The sequence below is a fragment of the Gopherus flavomarginatus genome, chromosome 10 (assembly GCF_025201925.1).
Source record: "Gopherus flavomarginatus isolate rGopFla2 chromosome 10, rGopFla2.mat.asm, whole genome shotgun sequence".
NCBI lineage: Eukaryota > Metazoa > Chordata > Testudines > Testudinidae > Gopherus > Gopherus flavomarginatus.
In genome coordinates this window covers 9,581,948-9,607,473 of record NC_066626.1, presented here as the reverse complement: position 1 = coordinate 9,607,473, position 25,526 = coordinate 9,581,948, and the positions used below count along the sequence as shown (strand labels likewise).

Genomic DNA, 25,526 nt, shown 5'->3' with positions numbered 1-25,526 from the left:
ATACGCCGCTGATTGTGGTGTTGGGATATTGCATATTTAGCACTGGCTGATCAGTACTGCACATGCCAGGAGTTTTGCTGGCTAACTCTTACAGTTTTTAAGAAATGTTAATTGACAGGAAAGCTCCCTTACTTTCAGCATAAACACCCATGTTTTAAATGCCATTTTATTTTGGAGGAAATGAAGAGAATGCCCAGTAATCAGAGACCTCTTAGCCTACATTTGTCTTTGCTCAGTTTCATCTGCAATTAACAGATGGAGATGAATAAACCACTTCTCCAAGTGGTGGTACAAGCTCTGAGACTGATTCTTCCCTCTGACTCCCCAGTTTCACTCGGGCATAACTGTCTTCATTCCAGTGGAGTTACATGGAATAACACCTGGGTGATGCATGCCACAGTGACCAAGAGATTTTCTGCAGCAAGTGCCTTCATTACCGCTGTGCAAATAGCCAAGTTTTTGGTTCACTGACCAAACTAAAAACTGGAGGGGAAATTTTGTTTAATTTTGAGTTTTATTCAAAGGTCTTCCATGTGGTACATCAACTCATCTAGATATTTGCCTAGTTTACAACAGGCTACATAAAAAGCACTAATGAAGTTAGTACAAACTATAACTTCAAACAGACCATGACTTGTCTATACTGTACTCCATATACTATACACTGAAATGTAAATACAATATTTATAGTCCCATCGATTTATTTCATAATGATGTGGTAAAAATGAGAAAGTCAGCAATAGCACGCTGGGACACTTCTGTGTTTTTATATCTGATTCTGTAAGCAAATAGCTTTTAAGTGAGGTGAAACTTGGGGCAGGCAAAACAAATGAGGCTCCTGAAAGGGGTACTGTAGTCTGGAAAGGTTGAGAGCCACTGGGCTAGATGGACCATTGGTCTTACACAGTATAGCCATTCTTAGTAGTATGTTCTTATGAATTTGTTTGTGTTCGGTTATTTTTCTATACAAATTCGCTGAATATTTTGGTCAACCCAAATTGGAATTTTTCAGTGAAAAATGGTTGTCCAACAATTCATGGTACAATTGGTTTTCCAAATCTCGCCCCTCAAGGCTGTGCCCCCTTCTGAGATGAATCTAGTAAAACCACAAGGGTAAACCAAGGGGAGGAGCCTGCCCGGTGAAGTCGTTGGCCAAACTGCTCCAGAAACTAGACTTGGCTCTGCCCCGGGACAGCGTTTTCCAGGGTGTGAGAGAAGGATTGTCTCTGTGCTGTTATACTATTGGTGAGGTGCCCATTCATCTCCCACGGCCAGAGTCTGAGCCCCATGCCCCCAACATCCACACAGCACCTCACACAGCCAGAGGGCTGCCAGGATGCCCCAGCTCAGGCTCTGCCTCCCTGTGGGGACATTTCTCCTCTTTTTGCAGTGCCCTCCTGCCTGGCACCAGCTTGGCTGGTACCAGGATGGTGGGACGAAGGAGCAGGAGCTGGTGGCATTGGTGACTTGCTTCCAGAGAGCTGGGGAAGAAGGGAGACCCTGTGACAAGCCCTATCCCAACAACCTCTCGCCCCCCAGCTGCCACAGGCCTCATCCCAACCTTCTCCCACACTCCAAACCCCTCAGCCCCACCCCCAGCCCGAGCCTGGATCCTCCTCCTGCACCAAGAACCCCTTATTTCTGGCCCCATCCCGGAGCCTGCACCCCCACCCCCACCCCAACCCCTAGTTGCAACCTGGTGAAAATGAGCAAGTGAGTGAGGGTGGAGGAGAGCGAGCAACACAGGAAGGGAGGATGGAGCGAATGGGGATGGAGCCTCAGAGAAGGGGTGGGGTATCAGGGAAGGTCAGGGCATGTGTGCTTGGTTTTGTACAATTAGAAAGTTGGCAACTGTAGACATGCCTCATTCCAACAACACCCCCCCCACCCGCCTCCCAGCTGCCACAGGCCTCATCCCAACAACCTCCCTGTTCCCCAGCTGCCACAGGCCTCCTTAGGGTTGCCAACTGTGTAATCACACAAACCCCAAACCCTTGCCTTGCCCCTTCTCCGAGGCCCCATACCGCTCACTCCCTCCCCCTTCCCACCATCGTTCGCTCTCTCCCACCTTCACTCACTTTCACTGGGTTGGGATAGGGGGTTCAGGTGTGGGAGGGGGTGCAGGCCAAGGGATTTGGAGTGTGGGAGGGGGCTTCAGGTTGAGCCTGGGGCAAGGGGTTGGGGTGCAGGAGGGGGTGCAGAGTGCAAACTCTGGAAGGGAGTTTGAGTGCTGGAGGGGGCTCAGGCTGGGGCAGGGGTGTGGGGTGTGGGAAGGGGTGAGTGGGGTGGGCTCTGACCAGGTGGGTCTCGGTTGGCAGCGCAGCTATATTAAGGCAGACTCCCTGCCTGTCCTGGCCTTGCAACACTCCTGGAAGTGGCTGGCATGACCGGCCAGGCGGGTGGGAAGTGGATCCGCGTGCTACCCCTGCCTGCAGGCACTGCCCCCACAGATCCCACTGGGGACAATTCCCAGCCAATGAGAGCTGTGGAGTTGGTGCTCGGGGAGTGGGCAGCGCAAAGAGACCCCTGCCCCACAGGGGCCACAGGCTGCTTCCAGGAGAGGCACGGGGCCAAGGCAGACAGGGAACCTGCCTTAACCCAGCTGCGCCACCACACTTTTTTAGCACCCTAAAATCTCCCGGTTTGGCTGCAGTAGCCTCCGAGAGATCGAGCCCAATTCCAAGAGACTCTCAGCAAAACTGAGAGGGTTGCCAACCCTAGGTCTCATCCCAACAATCACCCTGCCCCCTGCTGCCACAGGCCTCACGCCAACGATCCCCCTGCCCCCTGCTGCCACAGGCCTCACCCCAACAATCACCCTGCCCTCCGGCTCCCACAGGCCTCACCCCAACAATCACCCTGCCCTCCAGCTCCCACAGGACTCACCTCAACAATCCCCCTGCCCCCCAGCTGCCACAGGCCTCATCCCAATAATCCCTCTACCCCCAGCTGCCACAGGCCTCACCGCAACGTTCCCCCTACCCCCAGCTGCCACAGGCCTTACTGCAACGATCCCCCTACCCCCCAGCTGCCACAGGCCTCACCCCAACGATCCCCCTGCCCCCCAGCTGCCACAGGCCTCACCGCAATGATACTTCTGCTCCCAGCTGCCACAGGCCTCACCCCAATGATCCCTCTACCCCCAGCTGCCACAGGCCTCATCCTAACGACCCCTGGTCCCAACTGCCACAGGCCTCACCTCAATGATCCCCCTGCCCCCCTGCTGCTGCAGGCCTCATCCCTCCCCCACAGCTGCCACAGGCCTCATCCCAACAACCCCCTCCCACCAGCTGTGACAGTCCTCATCCGAACGATCTCCTGACCCACAGCTTCTACAGGCCTCATCCCAGAAATGTCTCCTAGTTGCCTCAAGCTCTCCCTCAATCCTCCCGTCTCCAACTAAGCCCCCTGGCTTCCTCCTCCAAAGTCGGTCTCTGACTCCCTGAAAATTCCCTTTCCTCTGTGGGAGAGCTGATATGGGACTCGATTAATACAGCTTTTGAGGACAGGGCTATAATTACTGCCACTCAATGCAGTGTTATGGAAATAGGTCATTTCAAACCTATTGTCATTCTTTGAGGAGCTCGCACGTTTGGTTGATGTAGGTAACTGTGTAGCTGTAGTAATACACTTTGACTTTTGGAAGGCAGTTGACTTTGTACCGCAACAACACTTTGAAATTAGCACTCTACGGCATCAATAGCACCTGGTAATGGATGAAGGATTGGCTAATGGACAGATCGCACAGGGTAGTTGTCAATGGGGACTCACCTTCAAATGGGGCGGTTCCCAGGAGGGTTACATTGGGATCGGCACTAGGCCTGATGCTGCTCAACATTTCCATCATTGAGCTGGAAGTAGATATAATGGTGAGCAAATTGGCAGATGACGCAAGGATTGGTGGAGTGGTAAATAGTGAGGACAAGGCAGTCATACTGCTTGATCTGGATCACTTGGTAAGCTGGGGCTATTTAAACAAAATGTTTTTTAATACAGCCAAATACAAAGTTATATCCATCTATGAAGAAGGGATGCCGACAGGGTGAGGCGCTGTGGCCTGGAGAGCTCTGACGCTGAAAGAAGGGTGGAAAGCAACTTAACATGAGCTCCAGTGTGATGGTGATAAGAAAGGGCTAATGCGATCCTGGGATGTGTGGAGAGGGGAATGCGGAGACGTATGGCCGTGATTTACCTCTGTACATGGTACTGGTGAGACAATGCTGGAATACTGTGTCCAGTTCTGGGGTCCCTGTTTTAAAAAGGATGTTGGAAAATTGGAGAGGATGCAGAGAAGAGCCACAAAAATGATCTGAGGCCTGAAGAAAATGCTGTAGAGTAGGAGATTAATGAGCTCAGTCTATTTAGCTTATCAAAAAGAAGACTGGGAGGTGACTTGATACCCAGTATCTTCTCCTAATGAAGATAATACTGGGTAGTAAAGGATTCTTTAGTCGAGCAGAACAAGGCAGAGCAAACAGCAACGGCAGGAAGTTAAAACTAGACAAATGCAAAGGAGAAGTGTGGCACTGATTGTTAACAATGAGGGTGATTAGCCATTGGGAGCCAACCACCGAGGGAAGTGGTGGATTCTCCATCTCTTGAAGTCTTCCACTCCAGACTGAATGCCTGTTGACGAGATTGGCTTTAGCTAAGCTCAAGTCATTGGGCTCAGTATAGGGGTAACTGGGGGAGTTCTTTGTCCAGGTCACACGAGATGATCTGATGGTCTCTTCTGGCCTTAAGCTCTATGGATCTGTGAATCAATGGCTCCTCATTCACTCTGGCTGCCCCATTTGCCAAGCATCCCCTGCATCTCCCCAGTCCCCCGTCACTACCTTCTCCATGGTGTGAAGGATGGCTTGTACCTCCCCACCAGACCTGTCCCACAGCCCGGGGTGCCCAGAATGAGTCAGCAATGGTTGGTTGCTGGTAAGACGTCACCCACGGAGCTGTACAGAACTTGGCAGCTCTGTGAGCTCCTGTTTTCATTTCCTAGTAGTTTCTTAGCGCACGTCCAGACTAACCCGCGGCATCGGCGGGTTAAAATCGATTGCTTGGGGATCGATATATCGCGTCTAGTCTGGACGCGATGTATCGATCCCCGAGCGCGCTTATATCGATTCCGGAACTCCATCAACCCGAACGGAGTTCCGGAATCGACATGGAGAGCCGCGGACATCGATGCCGCGCCGTCCAGACGGGTGAGTACCTCGATTTTAGAAATTCGACTTCAGCTACGTTATTCCCGTAGCTGAAGTTGCGTATCTAAAATCGATTTTAATACCTAGTCTGGACGTGGCCTTAGAGTCTCTCATAGGGGCTGAAATGTCTCTTGTTTGGTGTCAGCCAAGAGGGGGGATTGGGAGAAATTGGAGAAAAGGTTAATAAAGCCGGTTGTGCTGGGTCATGGGGAAAAGAGGGAGCACTTCTGAGTTGTTCAGGAATTTCTCAGATGTATTGTGTGCACTCAGAACATGTTATTTTGGCTAGGCAGCCGGTGTGCTGTGCTGAGGCTGCTGAGGACTTTGCTCAGCATGGTGGTTCCATTGTGACCTTGTCCTTCCTCTCCACCCCAGTCATTTGTTTGAGCCACACGTTGTTTTGCCTTGTGCTAAGATTGGGGCTCTTGGCTCCAGTGGAACACACACACTAACACACAATACTGGAGACTGGGCATTGAACAGCTCTGAGTGAGGAATGCACCATGTCTCCTGTGCTGATTCCCAAGAGCGAGAATTGTAAATCAGGACTGGATGTTCTCAAAAAGATCTGCTCTAGCTCAGCCACAGGTTCTTGAGCTTCCTGCCAGAATGATGGGCTGAGGTTCTCCAGTCTGCATTACACAGAACGTTAGACTAGAGATCCTAATGGCCATTTCTGGCTGGACAGTCTATGTATTCTGTATTAACTTGCAATCAGCTCTCTGGAGTGACAAATAAACCCGGCTGACCTTAAATGATGAGAAGTTTCTTTTCAATGGATTTTGTTCCTTTCTTTCACTCTCTTCTAAGCTCACAAAGGCCGAGTGGGTTCCTGATTTTGGCTCTGCGTCCTTTGTTCCAAGATGGGGAGCCACAGTCACTGGTGCACGCACATTCCTCATTGCGTACAACATCAACCTCCTGTGCACAAAGGAGCTGGCGCATCGGATTGCTCTCAACATCCGGGAGCAGGGCCGCGCGAAGGACCAGGTAAGCCCATTAAGCTTCTTATACAGAATAATCAGGCTTCACTGGGAGAGGGCACTGGATAACTAGAGCGTTGGCTCAAAAATAAACAAATGAATAAATCCCTCCCCCACCCACTCCTAGTTCCACAATTCTCCAGATTTGAGTTGTCCATCTTTGCTGTCCCAAAGTAAGGGAGACTGGTGCCAGTTTGTGTTACAGGCTACACCTGAATTGATCCGTACAAAAATTACAAACTAGGCTTGTACAGGTCTACTAGCCCCTCAGCTATTTTCATGCTGCTGAATTATGGTTCTAGGGGAGGAGGAACTTAGGGTTCTTAAATCAGAGTAAGCTGGGTAAATGCAACCTTTATTATAGCAACATTAGCTTGTTTGAGCAAGCAACAGATGACCTTTGAGGTGAAGAGCATATGAGGCTCTGATTAATGTAAAGTGGTTCCTATATTCCTTGACATATCTACCTATTTATAGTATATGATGGTGATCTCTGGCTAAGGGCAAGCATGATGTCCCTGCAGGTGTGTACTTGGTTCCTGTGGGTGGTGTCTGTTGTTATTTTTCATCAAACTCTGTACATGGGAGTGGAGTATCTCATGTTCTAAGTGTGTCAGTTGAGTCATCCCCCAGGGCCATCTCAGAGCCTTGTCTGAGGACCCATCTACTGTATCTGGGAAAGAAGGGCAGCTGCTTATGACTCTCCCCAGCACCCAGAGCTACTTTGCACTTTATAGAACTACCTTGTCAATCTCTCACATGACCCAACAGCCTGAGAACAGCAGGGGGCACTTGCCAAAGTTGGGGCCCAGCTGAGCTCGCAGACAGGAGAGATTTCAGGACGAGCTCCCTTGTCTGACAGTGGGTATCGAGAGCTCCAAAGGATGGGAGTGTATCTGAGCAGGCAATTAGAGGGATCCATCTGGAAGGAGATTGAGGGTGGGTTTCTGAAGCTGAGCAATGGGAGGCTGGACGCCAAGGCTGTCATCATAAATAAAACAGGATGTATTTGTTTGTTTATTTGATTTATTTTTTGTTGGGAGGAACACTACTGGTTTCTCTGGCCAGGTTGCTTTCAGCATAAAACGTGTGTTTGCTGGAGCTAGGCTGTGGGTCTGTCTACACTGCACTCAGAGGGGTGACTGCAGCATGTGAAAACAAACCCAGGCTCGCATTGATCTAGATAGTGTGGGTACTAATAGCAGTGTAACTGAGCAGCATGGTTAGTCATTGATATACACACCCACGGTTCCACATGGCCTTTACAGTCTGTGATGCTGCCACTTCACTGCTATTGTTCTCTAGCAAGATCAAAGCTGCCTCACACCTCCTAGTGCAGTGTAGAAATCCCCTCAGTCAGTCTGGCAGGAGAGCTTAAGGTCTTTGTTAGCATAACATGAAAATGCACTGCGGAGTATTGTACTGAAATGCATAGTATGGGCAGAGCAGGCATAACATGGAACCACTGACCCCAAATTAAAAAATCTAGTAAGAGAACCAAAAAAGTGCCATCGTGGCTAAACAACAAAGTAAAAGAAGCGAGAGGCAAAATGGCATCCTTTAAAAAGTGGAAGTTAAAGTCTAGTGAGGAAACTAGAAAGGAGCAAATGAAGTGTATAAATATAATTAGGAAGGCCAAAAAAGTATTTGAAGAACAGCTAGCCAAAGACTCAAAAAGTAATAGCAGTTTTTTTTTTAAGTAAATGAGAAGCAGGAAGTCTGCTAAACAACCAGCGGGGCCATTGGATGATGGAGATGCTAAAGAAGAATTCAAGGACAATAAGGCCATTGCGGAGAAACTAAATGAATTCTTTGCATCAGTCTTCACGGCTGAGGATATGAGAGAGATTCTCAAACCTGAGCCATTCTGTTTAGGTGACAAATCTGAGGAACTGTCCCAGATTGAGGTGTCATTAGAGGAGGTTTTGGACCAAACTGATAAACTAAACAGTAATAAGTCACCAGGACCAGATGGTATTCACCCAAGAGTTCTGAAGGAACTCAAATGTAAAATTGCAGAACTACTAACTGTGGTATGTAACCTACCATTTAAATCAGTTTCTGTGCCAAATGACTCAAGGATAGCTAATGTGATGCCAATTTTTAAAAAGGGCTCCAGAGATGATCCTGGTAATTCTAGGCCAGTAAGCCTAACTTCAGTACCGGGTAAACTGGTTGAAATGATAGTAAAGAACAAAACTGTCAGACACGTAGATGAACATAATTTTTTGAGGGAAAGTCAACATGGGTTTTGTAAAGGGAAATCATGCCTCACCAATCTACTAGAATTTTTTGAGGGAGGGTCAACAAGCATGTGGACAAATGAAGATCCAGTGGATATAGTGAACTTAGATTTTCAGAAAGCCTTTGACAAGATCTCTCACCAAAGGCTCTTAAGCAAAGTAAGCTGTCATGGGATACAGGGAAGGTTCTCTTATGGATTGGTAACTGGTTAAAAATAAGAAACAAAGGGTAGGAATAAATGGTCAGTTTTCAGAATGGAAAGAGGTAAAGAGTGGTGTCCCCCAGGGTCTGTACTGGGACCAGTGCTATTCAACATATTCATAAATGATCTGGAAAAAGGGGTAAACAGAGAATGGCAAAATTTGCAGATGATATAAAACTACTCAAGATAGTTAAGTCCCAGGCAGACTGCGAAGAACTACGAAAGGATCTCTCAAAACTGGGTAACTGGGCAACAAACTGGCAGATGAAATTCAGTGTTGATAGGTGCAAATGAATGCACATTGGAAAACATAATCCCAATCATAGCTATAAAATGATGGGGTTACCACTGTTGCCACTTGTCATAGGTCTCACCCCCACTCTGAACTTTAGGATACAGTTGTGGGGACCTGCATGGACACTTCTAAGCTTAATTACCAGCTTAGATCTGGTTTCGCTGCCACCATCCAGAATTTCTGAGTACCTGGATCACTCCATTTCCCCCCCAAAACCTTCCACTCCCTGGGTAGCCTTGAGAGACTCCTCCACCAATTCCCTGGTGGACACTGATTCAAATCCCTTGGATCTTAAAACAAGGAGAATTTAACCATCCCCCCACCAATTCCTGGTGAGTCCAGATCCAGTCCCCTTGGATCTTAAAACAAGGAAAAATCAATCAGGTTCTTTAAAAGAAGGCTTTTAATTAAAGAAAAGAAAGGTAAAAGAAAAAAAACCTCTGGGAGACAGCATATAGCTGATCTCATAGACAACAGATAGAAAACACAGGATATTCCCCTGGGCAAAAATCTTAATACACACAGGAATACCCAATTTGATAATTCCCTTAATGGCACCAAGACTAGTTACAAAGAAAATAAACAGAAAAGTATTTATCCCTTTCTAAAACTTACTACTCTGATAAGAGGCTGGTTCCTTGATCTTTCTCACTCAACTGAAACTGACTAAAGAAAGGAAACTTCCCTCCTTCCTTTTGAAACATCTTGTTCCCCCATTGGTTCCTCTGGTCAGGTGTCAGCTAGGCAAGGTGAACTTCTTAACCCTTTACAGGTAAAAGAGGCATTAACCCTTAACTATCTGTTTATGACACCGCTGAAGTAAGAGATCGGAGTCATTTTGGATAGTTCTCTGAAAATATCCACTCAATATGAAGCGACAGTCAAAATAGTGAACAGAATGTTGAGAATCCTTAAGAAAGGGATAGATAATAAGACCGAAAATATCATATTGCCTCCATATAAATCCATGGTACATCCACATCTTCAACACTGCAAGCAGATGTGCTCGCCCCATCTCAAAAAAGATATATTGGACTTGGAAAGGGTTCAGAAAATGGCAACAAAAATTATTAGGGGTATGGAATGACTGCCATATGAGGAAAGATTAATAAGAATGGGACTTTTCAGCTTGGAAAAGAGACGACTAGAGAGAGATGATTGAGGTCTATAAAATCATGACTGGTGTGGAGAAAGTAAATAAGGAAGTGTTATTTACTCCTTCTCGTAACACAAGAACTAGGGGTCACCGAATTAAATTAATAGGCAACAGATTTAAAACAAACAAAAGGAAGTATTTTTTCATACAACACACTGTCAACCCATGGAGCTCCTTGCCAGAGGATGTTGTAAAGGCCAAGACTATAACAGGATTCAAAAAAGAACTAGATAAGTTCATGGGGGATAGGCCCATTAATGCTATTAGCCAGGAGGACATAGATGATGTCCCTAGCCTCTGTTTGCGAGAAGCTGGGAATGGATGACAGGGGATGGATCATCTGTTCTGTTCATTCCCTCTGGGGCACCTGGCATTGGCTACTGTCGGAAGTCAGCATACCGGGCTAGATGAATCTTTGGTCTGACCCAGTATGGCCGTTCTTATGTTGTTATGTTCTTATCTGTGCCCACAATCTTTAGCCTGTAAGTTCGTCAGGGCAGGGACCAGCCATTTCTATTAGTATGCAAGGTCCCGTGCAAACCTATGGAGCAGAACAAATAACTAGAGGAGAGATGATAAGAGTCACAGTCCCACTCCATTAAATCTGTACAAATACATATGAAGGCAACTTTATCTGTTATCAGTATGGGCTCTTCTTCCTTCACATTACAATATCTGGCTGCTGCTACTTCTGGGTCATCAGCAAACCCAAATATTTACAGCTGTGGGCTAGTGACCTCCAGTTGTGTATCAGTCAGTTCCCCTCATCTGCAGAATGCTTTCTCTCTTGCAGGTTTATTCCCAGGGTTGAGTTGGCTCATCAGCCATCACAGCTCTGAAGTGTGTTGTTCCTTTCAGCCTGGGCGTTTGAAGAAGGTCCAAGGCATGGGCTGGTACTTGGATGAGGAGAATATTGCCCAGGTTTCTACAAACCTGCTGGACTTTGAAATCACCTCCCTCCACACGGTCTATGAGGAGGTCTGCAAAGATGCACGGGTGAGTTGCACAGGTGCTATGCAAGTGTGAAGCAGCTTTAACCAGCGCAACCAGCCTCCTTCAGAGAAGTAAAATTACAGTCAAAGTGCCTGTGGCTGGTGGAGCAAGAGAAAGTCCTCGCACCTATGCCATGAGAGCTTGTCTTGTAAGAGGTGTGTGTGTGAATACACAGGGAGCCACAACCTACCCTCCATACTTAAGGCATTAAAGAAGCCTTAATGTGCCTCATGAGACATGCCAGCTGCTGCACTGTCTCCTCCGGGCTGGCAGTCATGTGGTGTGGGACAGCAGCATGTCCAAGTTTGCTGGCCTAGGCTTCAGATCTATGAGCATATACAGGGAACACCCTGGATGCGAAGGTTATCTGTGGGGTCCCCTCTGCTTCTGTACCTTACCTTCAGTGCCTTTCGGGAGAGAGTCCAGATGGCCTTGTTTGGTGAGTTGCCAGCTAATCTCTCCTCCTCTCATGTTTCCAGAAGGCTGCTATATGGCATCCACCCACTTCTTATTCCTTAGGGAGCCAGCCAGCCATCCCACTTCCTCCCACCCGTGTATGACCTTCCATGGCATTTTCCCATAAGCACCAGGCACACTGGGATATCCACCCATCGGAGTGAGGGGCATTGTGGCAGCAGTCCCTTGGGGTGATATTAAGTTCCCACTGATGTAGAACTGGGGGAGGGGAGGGGAGCAGATGACAGTCTGTGCAGATCTTATGTGCTGCGAATGGGAGTGAGGGGTCAGTTGTCTGGGCCCAAACAGCAGCAAGTAGGACCAGCAAAGTGAGATCTCTGACTATGAGTCCTAACCCCTAGAATGGGAAGGTCCTGTTCGAGTCTGGTGCACCCCTTGGTGCGAATCAGGAGTTGGGGGCAGTGGGAGAAGTGGCCAGGCAGTGGGACTGTAATGCTAAAGGGCTGTTAAATTCTCGTCCTTGTTTGCAGGAGCTGAGCCTGCCTGTGGTGGGCTCCCAGCTGGTGGGGCTTGTCCCTAAGAAGGCCATGCTTGATGCAGCGGAGTATTACATTCAGAAAGAAAACCTCTTCATTCTGGAGGAGGAACAGAAAATCAGACTGGTAAGGCCAGTGTCCATTGACATCCCTGCTCAGAAATCTCTTCATCCCTGGAGGAACTGCAAATGATCACAGCTGAGCTGGCAGCTTCTTTCCCCAGGGTGTAACCTGGAACTCGGATATTGCTGAGCCTTCTGACATACCAATCCGGGCACCTTCTCACACTGTGAGGCTGTGACAAGCTGTAGGCTGCTCCCAGTCCTGCACTCACACAAGCATCTACACAGGCAGGAACACACCCAGTTGCAGTTACCTGAATGCTTCTCCTCAGCAACTCATGAATTAACAACGGAGAGGTTCCAGACAGCTCCCCACCAGCTCCACTGCCTAGGACCCCAGAGCTGTACCGTCTTGCCCTGGTCAAAGGACTGACCAGTATAAGTTTATTATCCAGTCCTCCCCTCTCTCAGTGTGGAGAGGACCATGCACCAGTTTCTGTTCCTGAGCAGATTCCCCAAGCACTTCCAGCAAAACACACTGTTTTAGTTAAAAAAAATACAAAACAAATTTATTAACTATAGAAAGATAGATTCTTCTTCGAGTGCTTGCTCATATCGATTCCAATTAGGTGTGCGCGCGCCATGTGCATGCTCATCGGAAGATTTTTACCCTAGTAACACTCGGTGGGTCGGCCGGGTCGCCCCCTGGAGTGGCGCCGTTATATACCCTTGCTGACCCAACGGCCCTTCAGTTCCTTCTTACCGCCCGTGGCTGTCGTTGGATCTGTGGAGCGCGGCTTTGCTGATCTCCACATCCCTAGCTACTCGTAGTTCTTTGCTGTTTGTGTATAGTTCGAGTTCTTGTAGTTATAGTTAGTATTAGTTGTTGTCTTTATAGTCAGTGTATATAGTTTAAGGGGGATCGGGGATTAGCCCCTTTCCTCCATCCTGGTGCGAGCCCATGCCCAAGGTACTGCTCGGTGTGCCAAAAGCTGATGCCAATAGGGGATCCCCATGACTCCTGCCTGAAGTGCCTAGGGGAATCCCACCTTGCTGATAAGTGCCGCATCTGCAAGTCATTTAAACCAAGGACGAAGAAAGAGTGGGACTTTCAATTGAAACAGCTCCTCATGGAGTCGGCACTTAGTCCTGCAGCGTCCGCACCGAGCACCCAACAGACTGTTTCAGTAAGGAGCCCCTCTTTGGCCCCGGACTGCTCCGGTACCAAGAAGCAGTCCCAGTACCGACCCTTACCAGCACCGACATCTGCTTGGCACCACTCCCTGTCCCCGAGACATGGGAAGCAACATAGTGCTTCAACTTCTGCTCCATGGAAGGAGCGCTCTTCCAAGATGGTTTGTCCAGCACCGTCATCTGCCGTGGCACCGTCGACTGTGGCTGTCATAAACAGATAGCTAAGGGTTAATGTCTCTTCCACCTGAAGCACCTGACCAGAGGACCAATCAGGAAACCGGATTTTTTCAACTCTGGGTGGAGGGAAGTTTGTGTCTGAGTCTTTGTTTTCTGTCTGCCTGCTTTCTCTGAGCTTTGGAGAAGTAGTTCTGTTTTCTAATCTTCTGTTTCTAAGTGTAAGGACAAAGAGATCAGATAGTAAGTTATATGGTTTCTTTTCTTTGGTATTTGCATGAATATAAGTGCTGGAGTGCTTTGATTTGTATTCTTTTTGAATAAGGCTGTTTATTCAATATTCTTTTAAGCAATTGACCCTGTATTTCATCACCTTAATACAGAGAGACCATTTGTATGTATTTTTCTTTCTTTTTTATATAAAGCTTTCTTTTAAGACCTGTTGAAGTTTTCTTTACTGGGAAATTTCAGGGAAATTGAGTCTGTACTCACCAGGGAATTGGTGGGAGGAAGAATTCAGGGGGAGATCTGTGTGTTGGATTTGCTAGCCTGATTTTGCATTCCCTCTGGGGGAATAGGAAAGTGCTTTTGGTTTCCAGGACTGGGAACAGAGAGGGGGAGTCACTCTGTGTAGTTTCACAGAGCTTGTGTCTGTGTATCTCTCCAGGAGCACCTGGAGGGGAGAAGGGAAAAAGGATTATTTCCCTTTGTTGTGAGACTCAAGGGATTTGGGTCTTGGGGTCCCCAGGGAAGGTTTTTCAGGGGGACCAGAGTGCCCCAAAACACTCTAATTTTTTGGGTGGTGGCAGCAAGTACCAGGTCCAAGCTGGTAACTAAGCTTGGAGGTTTTCATGCTAACCCCCATATTTTGGACGCTAAGGTCCAAATCTGGGACTAAGGTTATGACAGTGGCACCGCAGATTGCGCCTCTGCCAAGCTCAACACCGTTGATTTTGGTCCCACAGGGGCTGTCGAGTCCGATGCCTGACAGCTCCCTGGCTCATGCTGTGGCTGAGCTACACCGGAGACCTTCTCCACGGCAAGGGAGCTCATTGCAATGATGGAGTCAACACGGCCTCAAGCCCCGGCACCGCTGGTGCGGGTCATACAATCCATCGGCAAGCCGGCCATGGTAAGGCCTCCTTCCGTTGGTGCACCAGAGAGACATCGTTCAAGATCCCAGTCTCGCAGATGCTCTCTATCTCGCCGTTCCTACTCCCAGCACCGCTCGCAGTCCCGGCACCTCTCTCCATCGCGGTACTGGTGGCACTTGCAGCACCATTCAACATCTTGTTCACCGGACAGATACTCCTGGTACCGATCCAGCTCACGGCACCGACCTCAGCACCATGTATCCCGCAGTCGCTCCAGATGAAGGGACTCGAGATCTCACTCAACCTCCCGGCACTGATACAGTAGAAAGTCCCGGTCTCACTCACGGTTCCGTTATAGCTCCCAGTACCGCTCCCTGGCACTGCCCCAGGCCTGAGCGTCGAGAACAGTGGCGCTCTCCCAGGGCCTATTGGCACTGCCGTGGACTTCCAGACACACATCGGTGTCATCGCAGGCTGGTTGCGCATCCTATCCTCAGGAGCGTGACTCTGATGTCCCCTGCCATATATTCCCGGAGAGACAGAGCCACGAGCAAAGGCCTCATCACTGGTCCTTCTGGACACTGTGGGCATGCCACCAAAGCCAAGGTGACCCTCAGTGGCTCTGTGGTCGGCCCCATCAGAACACCGGGTACTAGAGGTGACATTAAGCAGCCCCCGCCCCCACGGGCACGTATGAGGCTCCAATTCCATCTGCAGTCGCTGAGGTTCCACTGGATGCAGATGATGCCCCTCAAGTACAGGAGCCACCACAGGACCCTTTGGTCTCGGGCCTCTCCTCCTCCTCCTCGCCTGATGAGGTGGTGGCGGGGACATCCTCCTCAGGCCTTCTACCAATTGACCTCAGGGCCCATCAGGACCTTTTGAGGCAAGTGGCTCAGAATATTAACTTGCAGGTGGAGGAGGTCCCTGAAATAGAGGACCTGGTCGTGGACATCCTATTGGCTGATGCACCTACGAGAGTCGTTCTCCCGTTCATCCGCACCATACAGGCTAATGCTGACACCATTTGGCAATCCCCAGCTTCAATTCCACCTACAGCAAGTGGAGTAGAGAGGAAATATATGGTCCCCTCAAAGGGATATGAATATCTCTACACTCACCCACCTCTTTGCTCTCTAGTTGTCCAATCGGTGAACGAACGGGAGTGTCATGGCCAACAAGCCCCAGCTCCTAACTCAAAGGAGACTAGGCGAATGGACCTCTTAGGCCACAAAATATACTTGGCGGGGGCCTCCAACTTAGGGTGGTGAACCAAGAAGCCCTCCTAAGTAGGTATAACTTTAACACTTGGGTGTCCTTGGGGAAGTTTACAGAGCTTCTTCCTCAGGAGTACTGTCAAGAAATCACGGCCCTACTTGAGGAGGGTAAAAAGATAGCGGGAACCTCCCTCCAGGCCTCTCTGGATGCAGTGGACTCTGCAGCCAGAACTCTGGTGTCAGGAGTGATGATGAGGCATATCTCCTGGCTCCAGATATCAGGCCTTCCCCCTGAATTGCAACAAACTATTCAGGATTTACCCTTCGAAAGCCAGGGCCTTTTCTCAGACAAGACTGACCCCAGGTTGCAAAGTCTGAAGGACAATCACATTCTAATGCGCTCTCTGGGTATGCACACGCCAGTGACCCAGCGCAGTACCTTCCGGCCCCAGCTACACCGTCCTTATGCCTAGCCTAGGCTGCGTCAGGACATTACCAGAAGGTGTGGCAGGGGGAATTGTCAGAGACAGTCTGGCCCTCAAGGAGCTCAAAATCAGGTGCCTCCTAAATCACCAGCGGGGCCCAAACAGAACTTTTGATGGGACGCCCGAGGACGGCCCACCAGTTACCCCACTGGATCCTTCTCCTCCCTTTTTCAACTGCCTCTGCCAATTCCTCCCTGCCTGGTCCCAGCTAACTTCAGATCATTGGGTCCTGCGCACGGTGGAAGGGGGATACCATCTCCAGTTTGCTTCAACTCTGCCTTCCCACCCTCCCTGCCTGTCCCTCTTCAGGGACCCCTCTCACGAGCAATTCCTCTTACAAGAGGTCCAGTTGCTCCTAGCCATGGGAGCCATAGAGGAGGTGCCAAAGGACTTGAGAGGCAAGGGGTTTTATTCCTGCTACTACTTAATCCCCAAGGCAAAGGGAGGTCTATGACCGATCCTAAACCTGTGAGAACTCAACAAATTCAAGATAAAGCTGAAGTTCCGCATGGTATCCCTGGGGACCATTATCCCGTCCCTGGGTCCAGGAGACTGATACGCTGCCCTTGATATGAAGGATGCGTATTTCCACATAGCAATTTATCCACCACACAGACGGTACCTCTGTTTTGTGGTCAACCACCAACACTTTCAGTTCTTCTTCGAGTGATTGCTAGGTGATTGCTAACTGGAATTGCCATTCCAGTTAGGTGTGCGCGTGCTGCGTGCACGTTCGTCGGAAGATTTTTACCCTAGCAACACTTGGTGGGTCGGCTGGGGGCCCCCTGGAGTGGCGCCGCCATGGCGCCGGATATATACCCCTGCCGACCCAACCACCCCTCAGTTCCTTCTTACCACCTGTGTTGGTCGTTGGAACAGTGGAGCACGGCTTAGCTGATCTCCACCTCTCTAGCTTCTCATAGTTCTTTCACCGTTATTGTGTATATAGTTCATTTTTCTATATTTCTAGTTAGTTTTATTAGTTTCTTTAACGTAGTTATTGTATATAGTTAAGAGGGGTTGGGGATTAGCCCTTTCCCCTCACCCGGTGCCGAGGCCCATGCCCGGTTCAAAGGGTTTCAAACCGTGCTCGGCTTGTCACAAGCCAATGCCGACAGGAGATCCTCATAACTCCTGCCTTAAGTGCCTGGGGGAATCCCACCTCGCAGACAAGTGCCGCATCTGCAAGACCTTCAAGCCGCGGCCAAAAAAGGAGCAGGACTTTCGTCTCAAACAGCTCCTGATGGAGGCAGCTCTTACTCCTCCGCCCTCAGCACCGAGTGCTGGACAGTCCGCACCTGAGAGAAGTGCATCTTCAACACTGGAGCGCACCAACACCGCGAAGGCCCCTTGGCACCAACCGTCGCCGGCCCAGAAACCTGCCCGGCACCACTCTCTCTCCCTGCAGGTCAAGAAGCACAAGACTCCTGTGACTCCTGTGCCTACGTCACAGTCAGAGCACCCGCCTAAGTCGGACCGCCCAGCACCGACAACTGCCGCGGCACCGACAACTTCAGCGCCTTTGATTCCGGCCTCGCAAGAGCCGTTGAGCCCGGTGCCTGTCAGCTCCCCGGCACGCGCCGTGGTTGAGCTTATTGTTCCCTCCACGCCGGAGACATTCTCTACGGCAAGGGAGCTAATTGCCCTGACAGAGCTTGCGCTGCCTCAGCCCCCAGCACCGCCGGTGTGGGTTATCCAATAAATAGGCAAGCCTGCCCTGCTGAGATCATCCTCGATCGGCACCGCTGAAAGGCACCCGTCATGATTGAGGTCCCACCGGCGTTCTCGGTCCCGTCAGCGATCCCAGTCCCGACGCTGCTCGCAGTCCTGGTACTGCTCTCCATCTCGGTACCGGTCGTACTCGCGGCACCGTTCGAGATCCCGCTCGCTGACCTGATATTCTCGACACTGATCCAGCTCCCAGCACCGTTCACGGCACCGCACCTCTCGCAGCTGCTCTCGACGTCGAGCTTCGAGGTCCCGGTCGACCTCCCAGCACCGCTCTGGTCGCAGGTCCCGGTCTCATTCCCAGTACCAGTACGGCGCCCGGTACCATTCTCCGGTGCCACATGGAGACGGATCAACCAGAGGCAGAGACCCTTCCCAAGTGGTTTCAGCTCCTCCGTGGCAGTCTCACCATACATCTGTATCATCACATGCAGACAGTGCTTCCTAGGCACAGGACCATGATTCAGATACACACAGCTGAGTCTTCCAAGAGACCCACGGCCCAGACCAGGGACCTCATCAGTGGTCCTTCTGGACACCTTGGGCATATCATCCATAGGAAGCTTCCATCCATGCACCGGTCTCTGATGTCCCTCATGATCAGGAGACCATACAGGACCCACTCATCCCTGGTCTTTCGTCTTCCTCTTCCCCGGATGAAGTGGTAGCGGGGACATCCTCATCGGGCCCACCTCCAATTGACCTCAGGGCACACCAGGACCTCCTGAGGCGTGTCGCCCTGAATATAAACCTGCAGGTGGAGGAGGTTACAGAGGTTGAGGACCTGATGGTAGATATATTGTCAGCGGATGCACCAACTGGAGTGACCTTACCGTTCATCCGATCGATTCAAGCTATGGCAGATACCATCTGGCAATCCCCAGCATCTATTCCGCCCATGGCCAGAGGAGTTGAACGGAAGTACGTGGTGCCCTCTAAGGGGTACGAGTACTTATACGTGCACCCTCCTCCCTGCTCACTGGTCGTACAGTCCGTAAATGAATGGGAGCGCCATGGCCAGCAAGCCTCTGCCCCAAAATCTAAGGAGGCTAGGCACATGGATTTGTTGGGCCGTAAAATTTACTCCGCAGGGGGCCTCCAACTCAGGGTGGCGAACCAGCAAGCCCTACTTAGCAGGTATAATTACAACACCTGGGAGGCAGTAGGTAAATTCACAGAGCTGGTCCTGCAAGGCTCCCGCCAAGAATTTACAGCACTATTGGAAGAAGGTGGCGAGAACTTCTCTCCAGGCCTCTCTGGATGCTGCCGATTCGGCAGTCAGAACTGTGGCCTCTGGAATTGCCATGAGGCGTATATCATGGCTTCAGGTTTCAGGCCTGCCACCTGAACTTCACCACACTATCCAAGACTTGCCATTCGATGGCCAGCGTCTATTCTCCGTGAAGACGGACCTAGGCTACAGAGTCTGAAAGATAATCGGGTAATTGTGCGTTCACTCAGGATGCATACACCACAGACTCAACGAAGATCCTTCCGCACCCAACCTCAACGCCCTTACCCCCCGCCTAGACCAAGACAGGACTTTGGCAGGACGCGAGGTCGAGGCAACTGCAGACGACAGTCTGGACCTCAAGGGGGTCAGAATAACGGTCCCTCCAAGCCAGCAATGGGACCCAAACCAAACTTTTCAAGGTGCGCCTGAGAGCGGTGTACCAGTTGTCTCCCAGGATCCGTTTCAGTTTTACAACCGCCTTTCCCCTTTCCTCCCTGCGTGGACCCAATTAACCTTGGATCGTTGGGTCCTACGCACGGTAGAATTCAGGTACCACTTCCAGTTTATTTCACTCCCTCCCTCCCAACCCCCCTCCTCATCCCTCTTCAGGGACCCCTCTCACGAGCAATTCCTCTTGCAAGAGGTACGGATGCTCCTTGCCATGGGAGCTATAGAGGAGGCACCGAAGGACTTAAGGGGCAAGGGGTTCTATTCCCAGTATTTCCTAATCCCCAAGGCGAAAGGAGGCCTCAGGCCTATCCTAGACCTGCGAGGACTGAACAAGTTCATGAAAAAGTTGAAGTTCCGCATGGTATCCCTGGGGACCATCATCCCATCCTTGGATCCCGGAGACTGGTATGCCGCCCTCGACATGAAGGATGCATATTTCCACATTGCCATTTACCCTCCGCACAGACGGTACCTCCGGTTTGTGGTCAACCATCAGCATTTTCAGTTTACGGTCCTTCCGCTTGGCCTCTCTACAGCCCTTCGGGTATCCACGAAGTGCATGGCTGTAGTCGCTGCCTCCCTCCGTCGTTGTCGAATACATGTCTTCCTGTACCTAGATGATTGGCTCATTCGGGGGACCTCTGAGGCCCAAGTCACCAGTCATGTGGGCGTCGTCAAGGACCTCTTCATGCTACTAGACCTGATGATCAACCTAGAGAAATCTACTCTAGTGCCCACACAAATAATAGAGTTCATTGGGGCCATCCTGGACTTCAATCTCTCAAGGGCCAGTTTACCACGACCCCCATTTCAGGCAATAGTATCAATTATACAAAGCCTTCAAAACTTCCCGACAACTTCAGCTCGCACTTGTCTCGGCCTCCTCGGTCACATGGCTGCCTGCACATTTGTGACCAAGCACCCCAGACTACGTCTGCATCCCTTTCAAACTTGGCTCGCCTCGGTTTACCTCCCAGGCAGGGATGCCATAGACATAGTAGTCACTATTCTTCTTCGAGTGATTGCTCACATCCATTCCAGTTAGGTGTGCGCGCCGTGCGTGCACGTTCGTCGGAAACTTTTCTACCCCAGCAACTCCGGCGGGCCGGCAGGTCGCCCCCCGGAGTGGCGCCGCCATGGCGCCCAACATATATCCCTGCCGGCCCGCCCGCTCCTCAGTTCCTTCTTAACGCCGTGTCGGTCGTTGGAACTGTGGAGCGCGGCATAGCTGTCCTCCACGTCCCTAGCTCTCCTTGTTATCTCTCGATTATCTCTCGTACTGTTATAGTTGTTAGTTAGATTGTTAAGTGTAGATAGTAGTAATTAAGTTAAATAGGTTGTAAATAATTGTTCGCCGGGGGCTTAGCCCTTCCCGGCACCCGGCACCGGGCTCATGCCTGGTTCGCCGGGCTTCAAGCAGTGTGCGGCCTGCAAGAAGCCTATGCCCACCAGCGACCCCCACGACGCGTGCCTGAAGTGCCTGGGGGAATCGCACAGATCGGACAAGTGCCGCATCTGCAAGGCTTTTAAGCCAAGAACAAAGAAGGAGAGGGATCAAAGACTCCGAACTCTCCTTATGGAGGCGGCACTTGACCCGGCAGCTTCGCAGGCCGTGATCTCGGCGCCGGCACCGGATCGCACCGGCACCGAAAAGACTCCCCGGCACCGACCTTCTCCGGCACCGGGGATAGAACCGAGGCCGTCGAAGTCTGCTACACCGGCCAGGCAGACCCGACTGGAGCGCCCGGCCTCAACATCGGCCGTGGCGCCGCCGGCACCGTCGACTCCGGGCCTGGCGGGTCCGTCGAGTCCGGTGCCTCCAAGCTCCCCCATGAGATCTGGGGTTGAGATATTGGTCCCATCCACGCCGGAGACCTTCGCCTCGGCTCGGGACCTCATAGCCCTGACTGAGCCCACTCAGCTGCCACCCCTGGTACCTCCGGTGCGGGTCGCGTCCAGAGGCAAGCCCATGATGTCGGCACCGTCTCGGGACTCACGCTCGCGATCGAGGTCCCGACGCCACGGTCGCTCGAGATCCTGCCGCCGCTCGCAGTCCTGGCACCGCTCCCCTCGACGGTACCGGTCGCACTCGCGGCGCCGGTCGGCCTCAAGACGGTCGCGGTCGGACTTCAGCCGCCGATACCGGCACCGCGACTCCAGGAGCCAGTCTCGACGTTACTCGCCGCACCGGTCGACCTCCCGGCACCGATCTGGTGGCAGGTCCCGGTCCCGGTCGACCTCCCGGCACCGAGCTGGTGGCAGGTCCCGGTCCCGATCCCGGCACCGAAGCGGCGGTCGGTACCAGTCTAGATCCCGGCACCGAGACAGAACCAGGTCCCGGTCCCGATCCCGGCACCGTTTTGACTCCCGGCACCGGTCCCCGGCACCGAGACATTCGTCCATGCCGACCCGCGCAGACCCTTACCAACCAGGGTCAGCCCCGCCGTGGCCTTCTAGACAGCCGTCGGTCTCCTCCCAAACGGACAGCGGGTATGCGCTGGGCACCGACCGGCAGGCGGCGCTATTCAGCGATCCGCCACAACACGACCAAGGCCCGCAGCAATGGGGGTTCTGGACACCCTGGGCATACCATCAAGCCCAGGGGCCCCAACAGCTCCCTGCTAGGCCTGCGACAGCGGAGCACAGGGCGCCGGAAGCCTCATTGTCTCGTCCCCCTCCCTCCCCGGATGGGGAGGAAGGGTCCAAGCAGCAAGACTCCGCTCTGGCTCCTGAGGCAGAGGCGAGGGCCGAGGGAGACCCTCCATTAGACACTCTCTTGCCGGGGGTCTCCTCATCCTCCTCCCCTGATGAAGCGGTGGCTGGTACCTCCTCCAACAGCCCCCCCCCCGCTGGATCTCAGGGCGCACCAAGACCTCCTCAGGCGAGTAGCTCAAAATCTGAGTCTGCAAGCCGAAGAGGTCTCGGAAATAGAGGATCCGATTGTCACCATCCTCTCAGCGGATGCTCCCACCAGGGTCGCCCTGCCCTTTATAAGAACCATCCAGGCCAACGCCAATACCATCTGGCAGTCTCTGGCCTCCATCCCCCCTACTGCGAGGGGCGTCGAGAGGAAGTACATGGCCCCTTCTAAAGGCTATGAGTACCTCCATGTACACCCGACACCGTGTTCCCTGGTGGTACAATCAGTGAATGACAAAGAGCGTCATGGGCAGGAGGCTCCAGCCCCCAAATCCAGAGAGGCCAGGCGAATGGACCTCCTCGGCCGTAAAGTATACTCGGCTGGGGCGCTGCAGCTCAGGGTTTCGAACCAGCAAGCCCTGCTGAGCAGATACGCCTTCAACTCCTGGGTGGCAGCAGACAAATTCAAGGAGCTGCTGCCGCAAGACGCTCGCCAGGAATTTGCAGCCATCTTAGATGAAGGCAAGAAGGTCGCACGCACGTCCTTGCAAGCTTCTTTGGACGCTGCAGACTCGGCTGCCCGTACCCTCGCATCGGGCGTGACGATGCGTCGCATCTCCTGGCTGCAGGTTTCTGGCCTTCCGCCGGAGCTCCAGCATACCATCCAGAACCTCCCTTTCGAAGGCCAGGGCCTGTTTTCTGAAAAGACAGACCCCAGACTCAAGAGTCTGAAGGATAATCGGGTCATTATGCGGTCCCTCGGGATGCACACACCGGGACCGCAACGCAGACCCTTCCGGCCACAGCAACAACAGCAGCGCAGGCCGTATTCCCAGTTCCGCCAGCGGCAGGACCTTAACGGGCGCCGCGGCAGGAATGGAAGCCGCAGGCATTCGGGGAACCAAGGGGGGCAGAACCAAGGCTCCTCTAAGCCCCCGCCTGGACCCAAGCCTTCATTTTGAAGGTGCGCCCGAGGGCACAGTAACAGTTTCCCCCATGGATCCTTCCCCCCCGTTTTCCAACCGCCTTTCGTTTTTCCTCCCGGCGTGGACCCGAATAACATCGGACCGCTGGGTCTTACGCACGGTGCAGACGGGATACCGCCTGCAGTTTGTATCATTTCCTCCTTCCCGCCCCCCTTCCTCGTCCCTCTTCAGGGACCCCTCTCACGAGCAATTCCTTCGACAGGAGGTACAGACGCTCCTCAGCAAAGGAGCTATAGAGGCGGTTCCGGAAAACGAGAAAGGCAAGGGGTTTTATTCCCGCTACTTTCTGATCCCCAAGGCCAAGGGAGGCCTCAGGCCTATCCTCGACCTGCGAGAGCTCAACAAATACCTGGTGAAGTTGAAGTTCCGCATGGTATCCCTGGGGACCATTATCCCATCCCTGGATCCGGGAGACTGGTACGCCGCCCTCGACATGCAGGACGCGTATTTCCACATTGCCATTTGGCCACACCACAGACGTTTCCTTCGCTTCGTGGTGGGCCCCCTTCATTACCAATTTGCAGTCCTCCCATTTGGCCTTTCCACGGCCCCGAGGGTGTTTACAAAATGCATGGCAGTTGTTGTGGCGCATCTTCGGCGCAATCGTATCCACGTGTTTCCTTATCTAGACGATTGGTTGATTCGGGGCACGTCGGAACAACAAGTCTGCAGCCATGTCCGCGTGATCACCGGCATGTTCGCTACTTTGGGCCTCTTGATAAACACGGACAAGTCCACCCTGATCCCCACGCAGAGGGTGGAGTTCATCGGGGCCGTCCTGGACGCCACTGTGGCCAGGGCTTCGCTGCCGTTGCAGAGGTTCCAGGCTTTGTCGGCAATCGTTCAACGACTGCGGGCAGCCCCCTTGACATCGGTGCGGACATGTCTAGCCCTGTTAGGCCACATGGCGGCTTGCACCTTTGTGACCGGTTACGCTCGGCTCCGCATGAGGCCCCTCCAGTTGTGGCTCATCGATCATTACCGGCCGGCAAGACAGCCGCTAGACATGCTGATCACAATCCCCCAAAGGGTGTTAGATTCTCTCGGCTGGTGGCTAGACCAGTCCGTGCTATGTGCGGGGCTCCCCTTCCACCCACCTCAGCCCTCGGTGTCCCTGACAACGGATGCCTCAGATCTAGGCTGGGGGGCCCACCTAGGGACCCTGAGAACGCAGGGCCTGTGGTCCCAGGAGGAGGTGGGGTTGCACATCAACATGCGGGAGTTGAGAGCGGTCCGCCTTGCTTGTCAAACGTTCTGCCATCAGCTTCAGGGTCGTTGTGTCGCGGTGTTCACCGACAACACGACGACCATGTATTATATCAACAAGCAAGGCGGCACCAGATCCTCCCCCCTGTGTCACGAGGCGATGCGACTCTGGGACTTTTGTGTAGCCCACTCCATTCACCTCACGGCTTCCTTCCTCCCCGGAGTACGGAACACGCTGGCGGATCGCTTGAGCAGATCCTTCCTGTCGCACGAGTGGTCCCTTCGCCCGGACGTCGCCCTCTCCATCTTCCGGAGGTGGGGTTATCCCCGCGTGGACCTCTTCGCGTCCAGGGGGAACAAGAAGTGCCAAGCGTTCTGCTCCTTTCAGGGCAGGGAGCCCGGGTCGATAGCGGATGCCTTCCTTATCCAGTGGTCGACCCACTTGTACTATGCATTTCCCCCGTTCCCTCTGGTCCACAGGGTCCTTCTGAAGGTGCGCAGGGACAGGGCTCACGTCATCATGGTAGCCCCGGCATGGCCCAGGCAACACTGGTACCCCATGCTGCTGGACCTGACCATAGCCGACCCAGTTCCCCTGCCCCTTCACCCGGACCTGATTACCCAGGAGCACGGGACCCTCTGTCACCCGGACCTGCAGTCGCTGCACCTAGCGGCGTGGCTCCTGCGTGGCTGACCGGTTCTGAGCTGCGCTGCTCCACACCGGTGAGGGAGGTGCTTTTGGGCAGCAGGAAGCCTTCCACGAGAGCGACATATTCGGCCAAGTGGAAGCGTTTCTCCTGTTGGTGCGTG

General features: G+C 52.3%; 2 protein-coding genes across 3 annotated transcripts in view; both read left to right on the top strand.

Annotated features, from left to right (window-relative positions):
* Positions 1-25,526, top strand: part of LOC127030286 (lanosterol synthase-like) — a 223,411-nt gene that overhangs the window by 112,992 nt on the left and 84,893 nt on the right. The gene's annotated exons all lie outside the window — the stretch shown is intronic.
* The window catches only part of FTCD (formimidoyltransferase cyclodeaminase), a 77,276-nt gene that overhangs the window by 37,855 nt on the left and 13,895 nt on the right, over positions 1-25,526 (top strand). For both annotated transcript variants that reach the window (XM_050916538.1, XM_050916537.1), the window contains exons 5-7: positions 6,012-6,191; positions 10,940-11,077; positions 12,022-12,153. In XM_050916538.1, the coding sequence (XP_050772495.1) occupies positions 6,012-6,191; positions 10,940-11,077; positions 12,022-12,153 (450 nt within the window). The remainder of the gene's footprint in view (positions 1-6,011; positions 6,192-10,939; positions 11,078-12,021; positions 12,154-25,526) is intronic.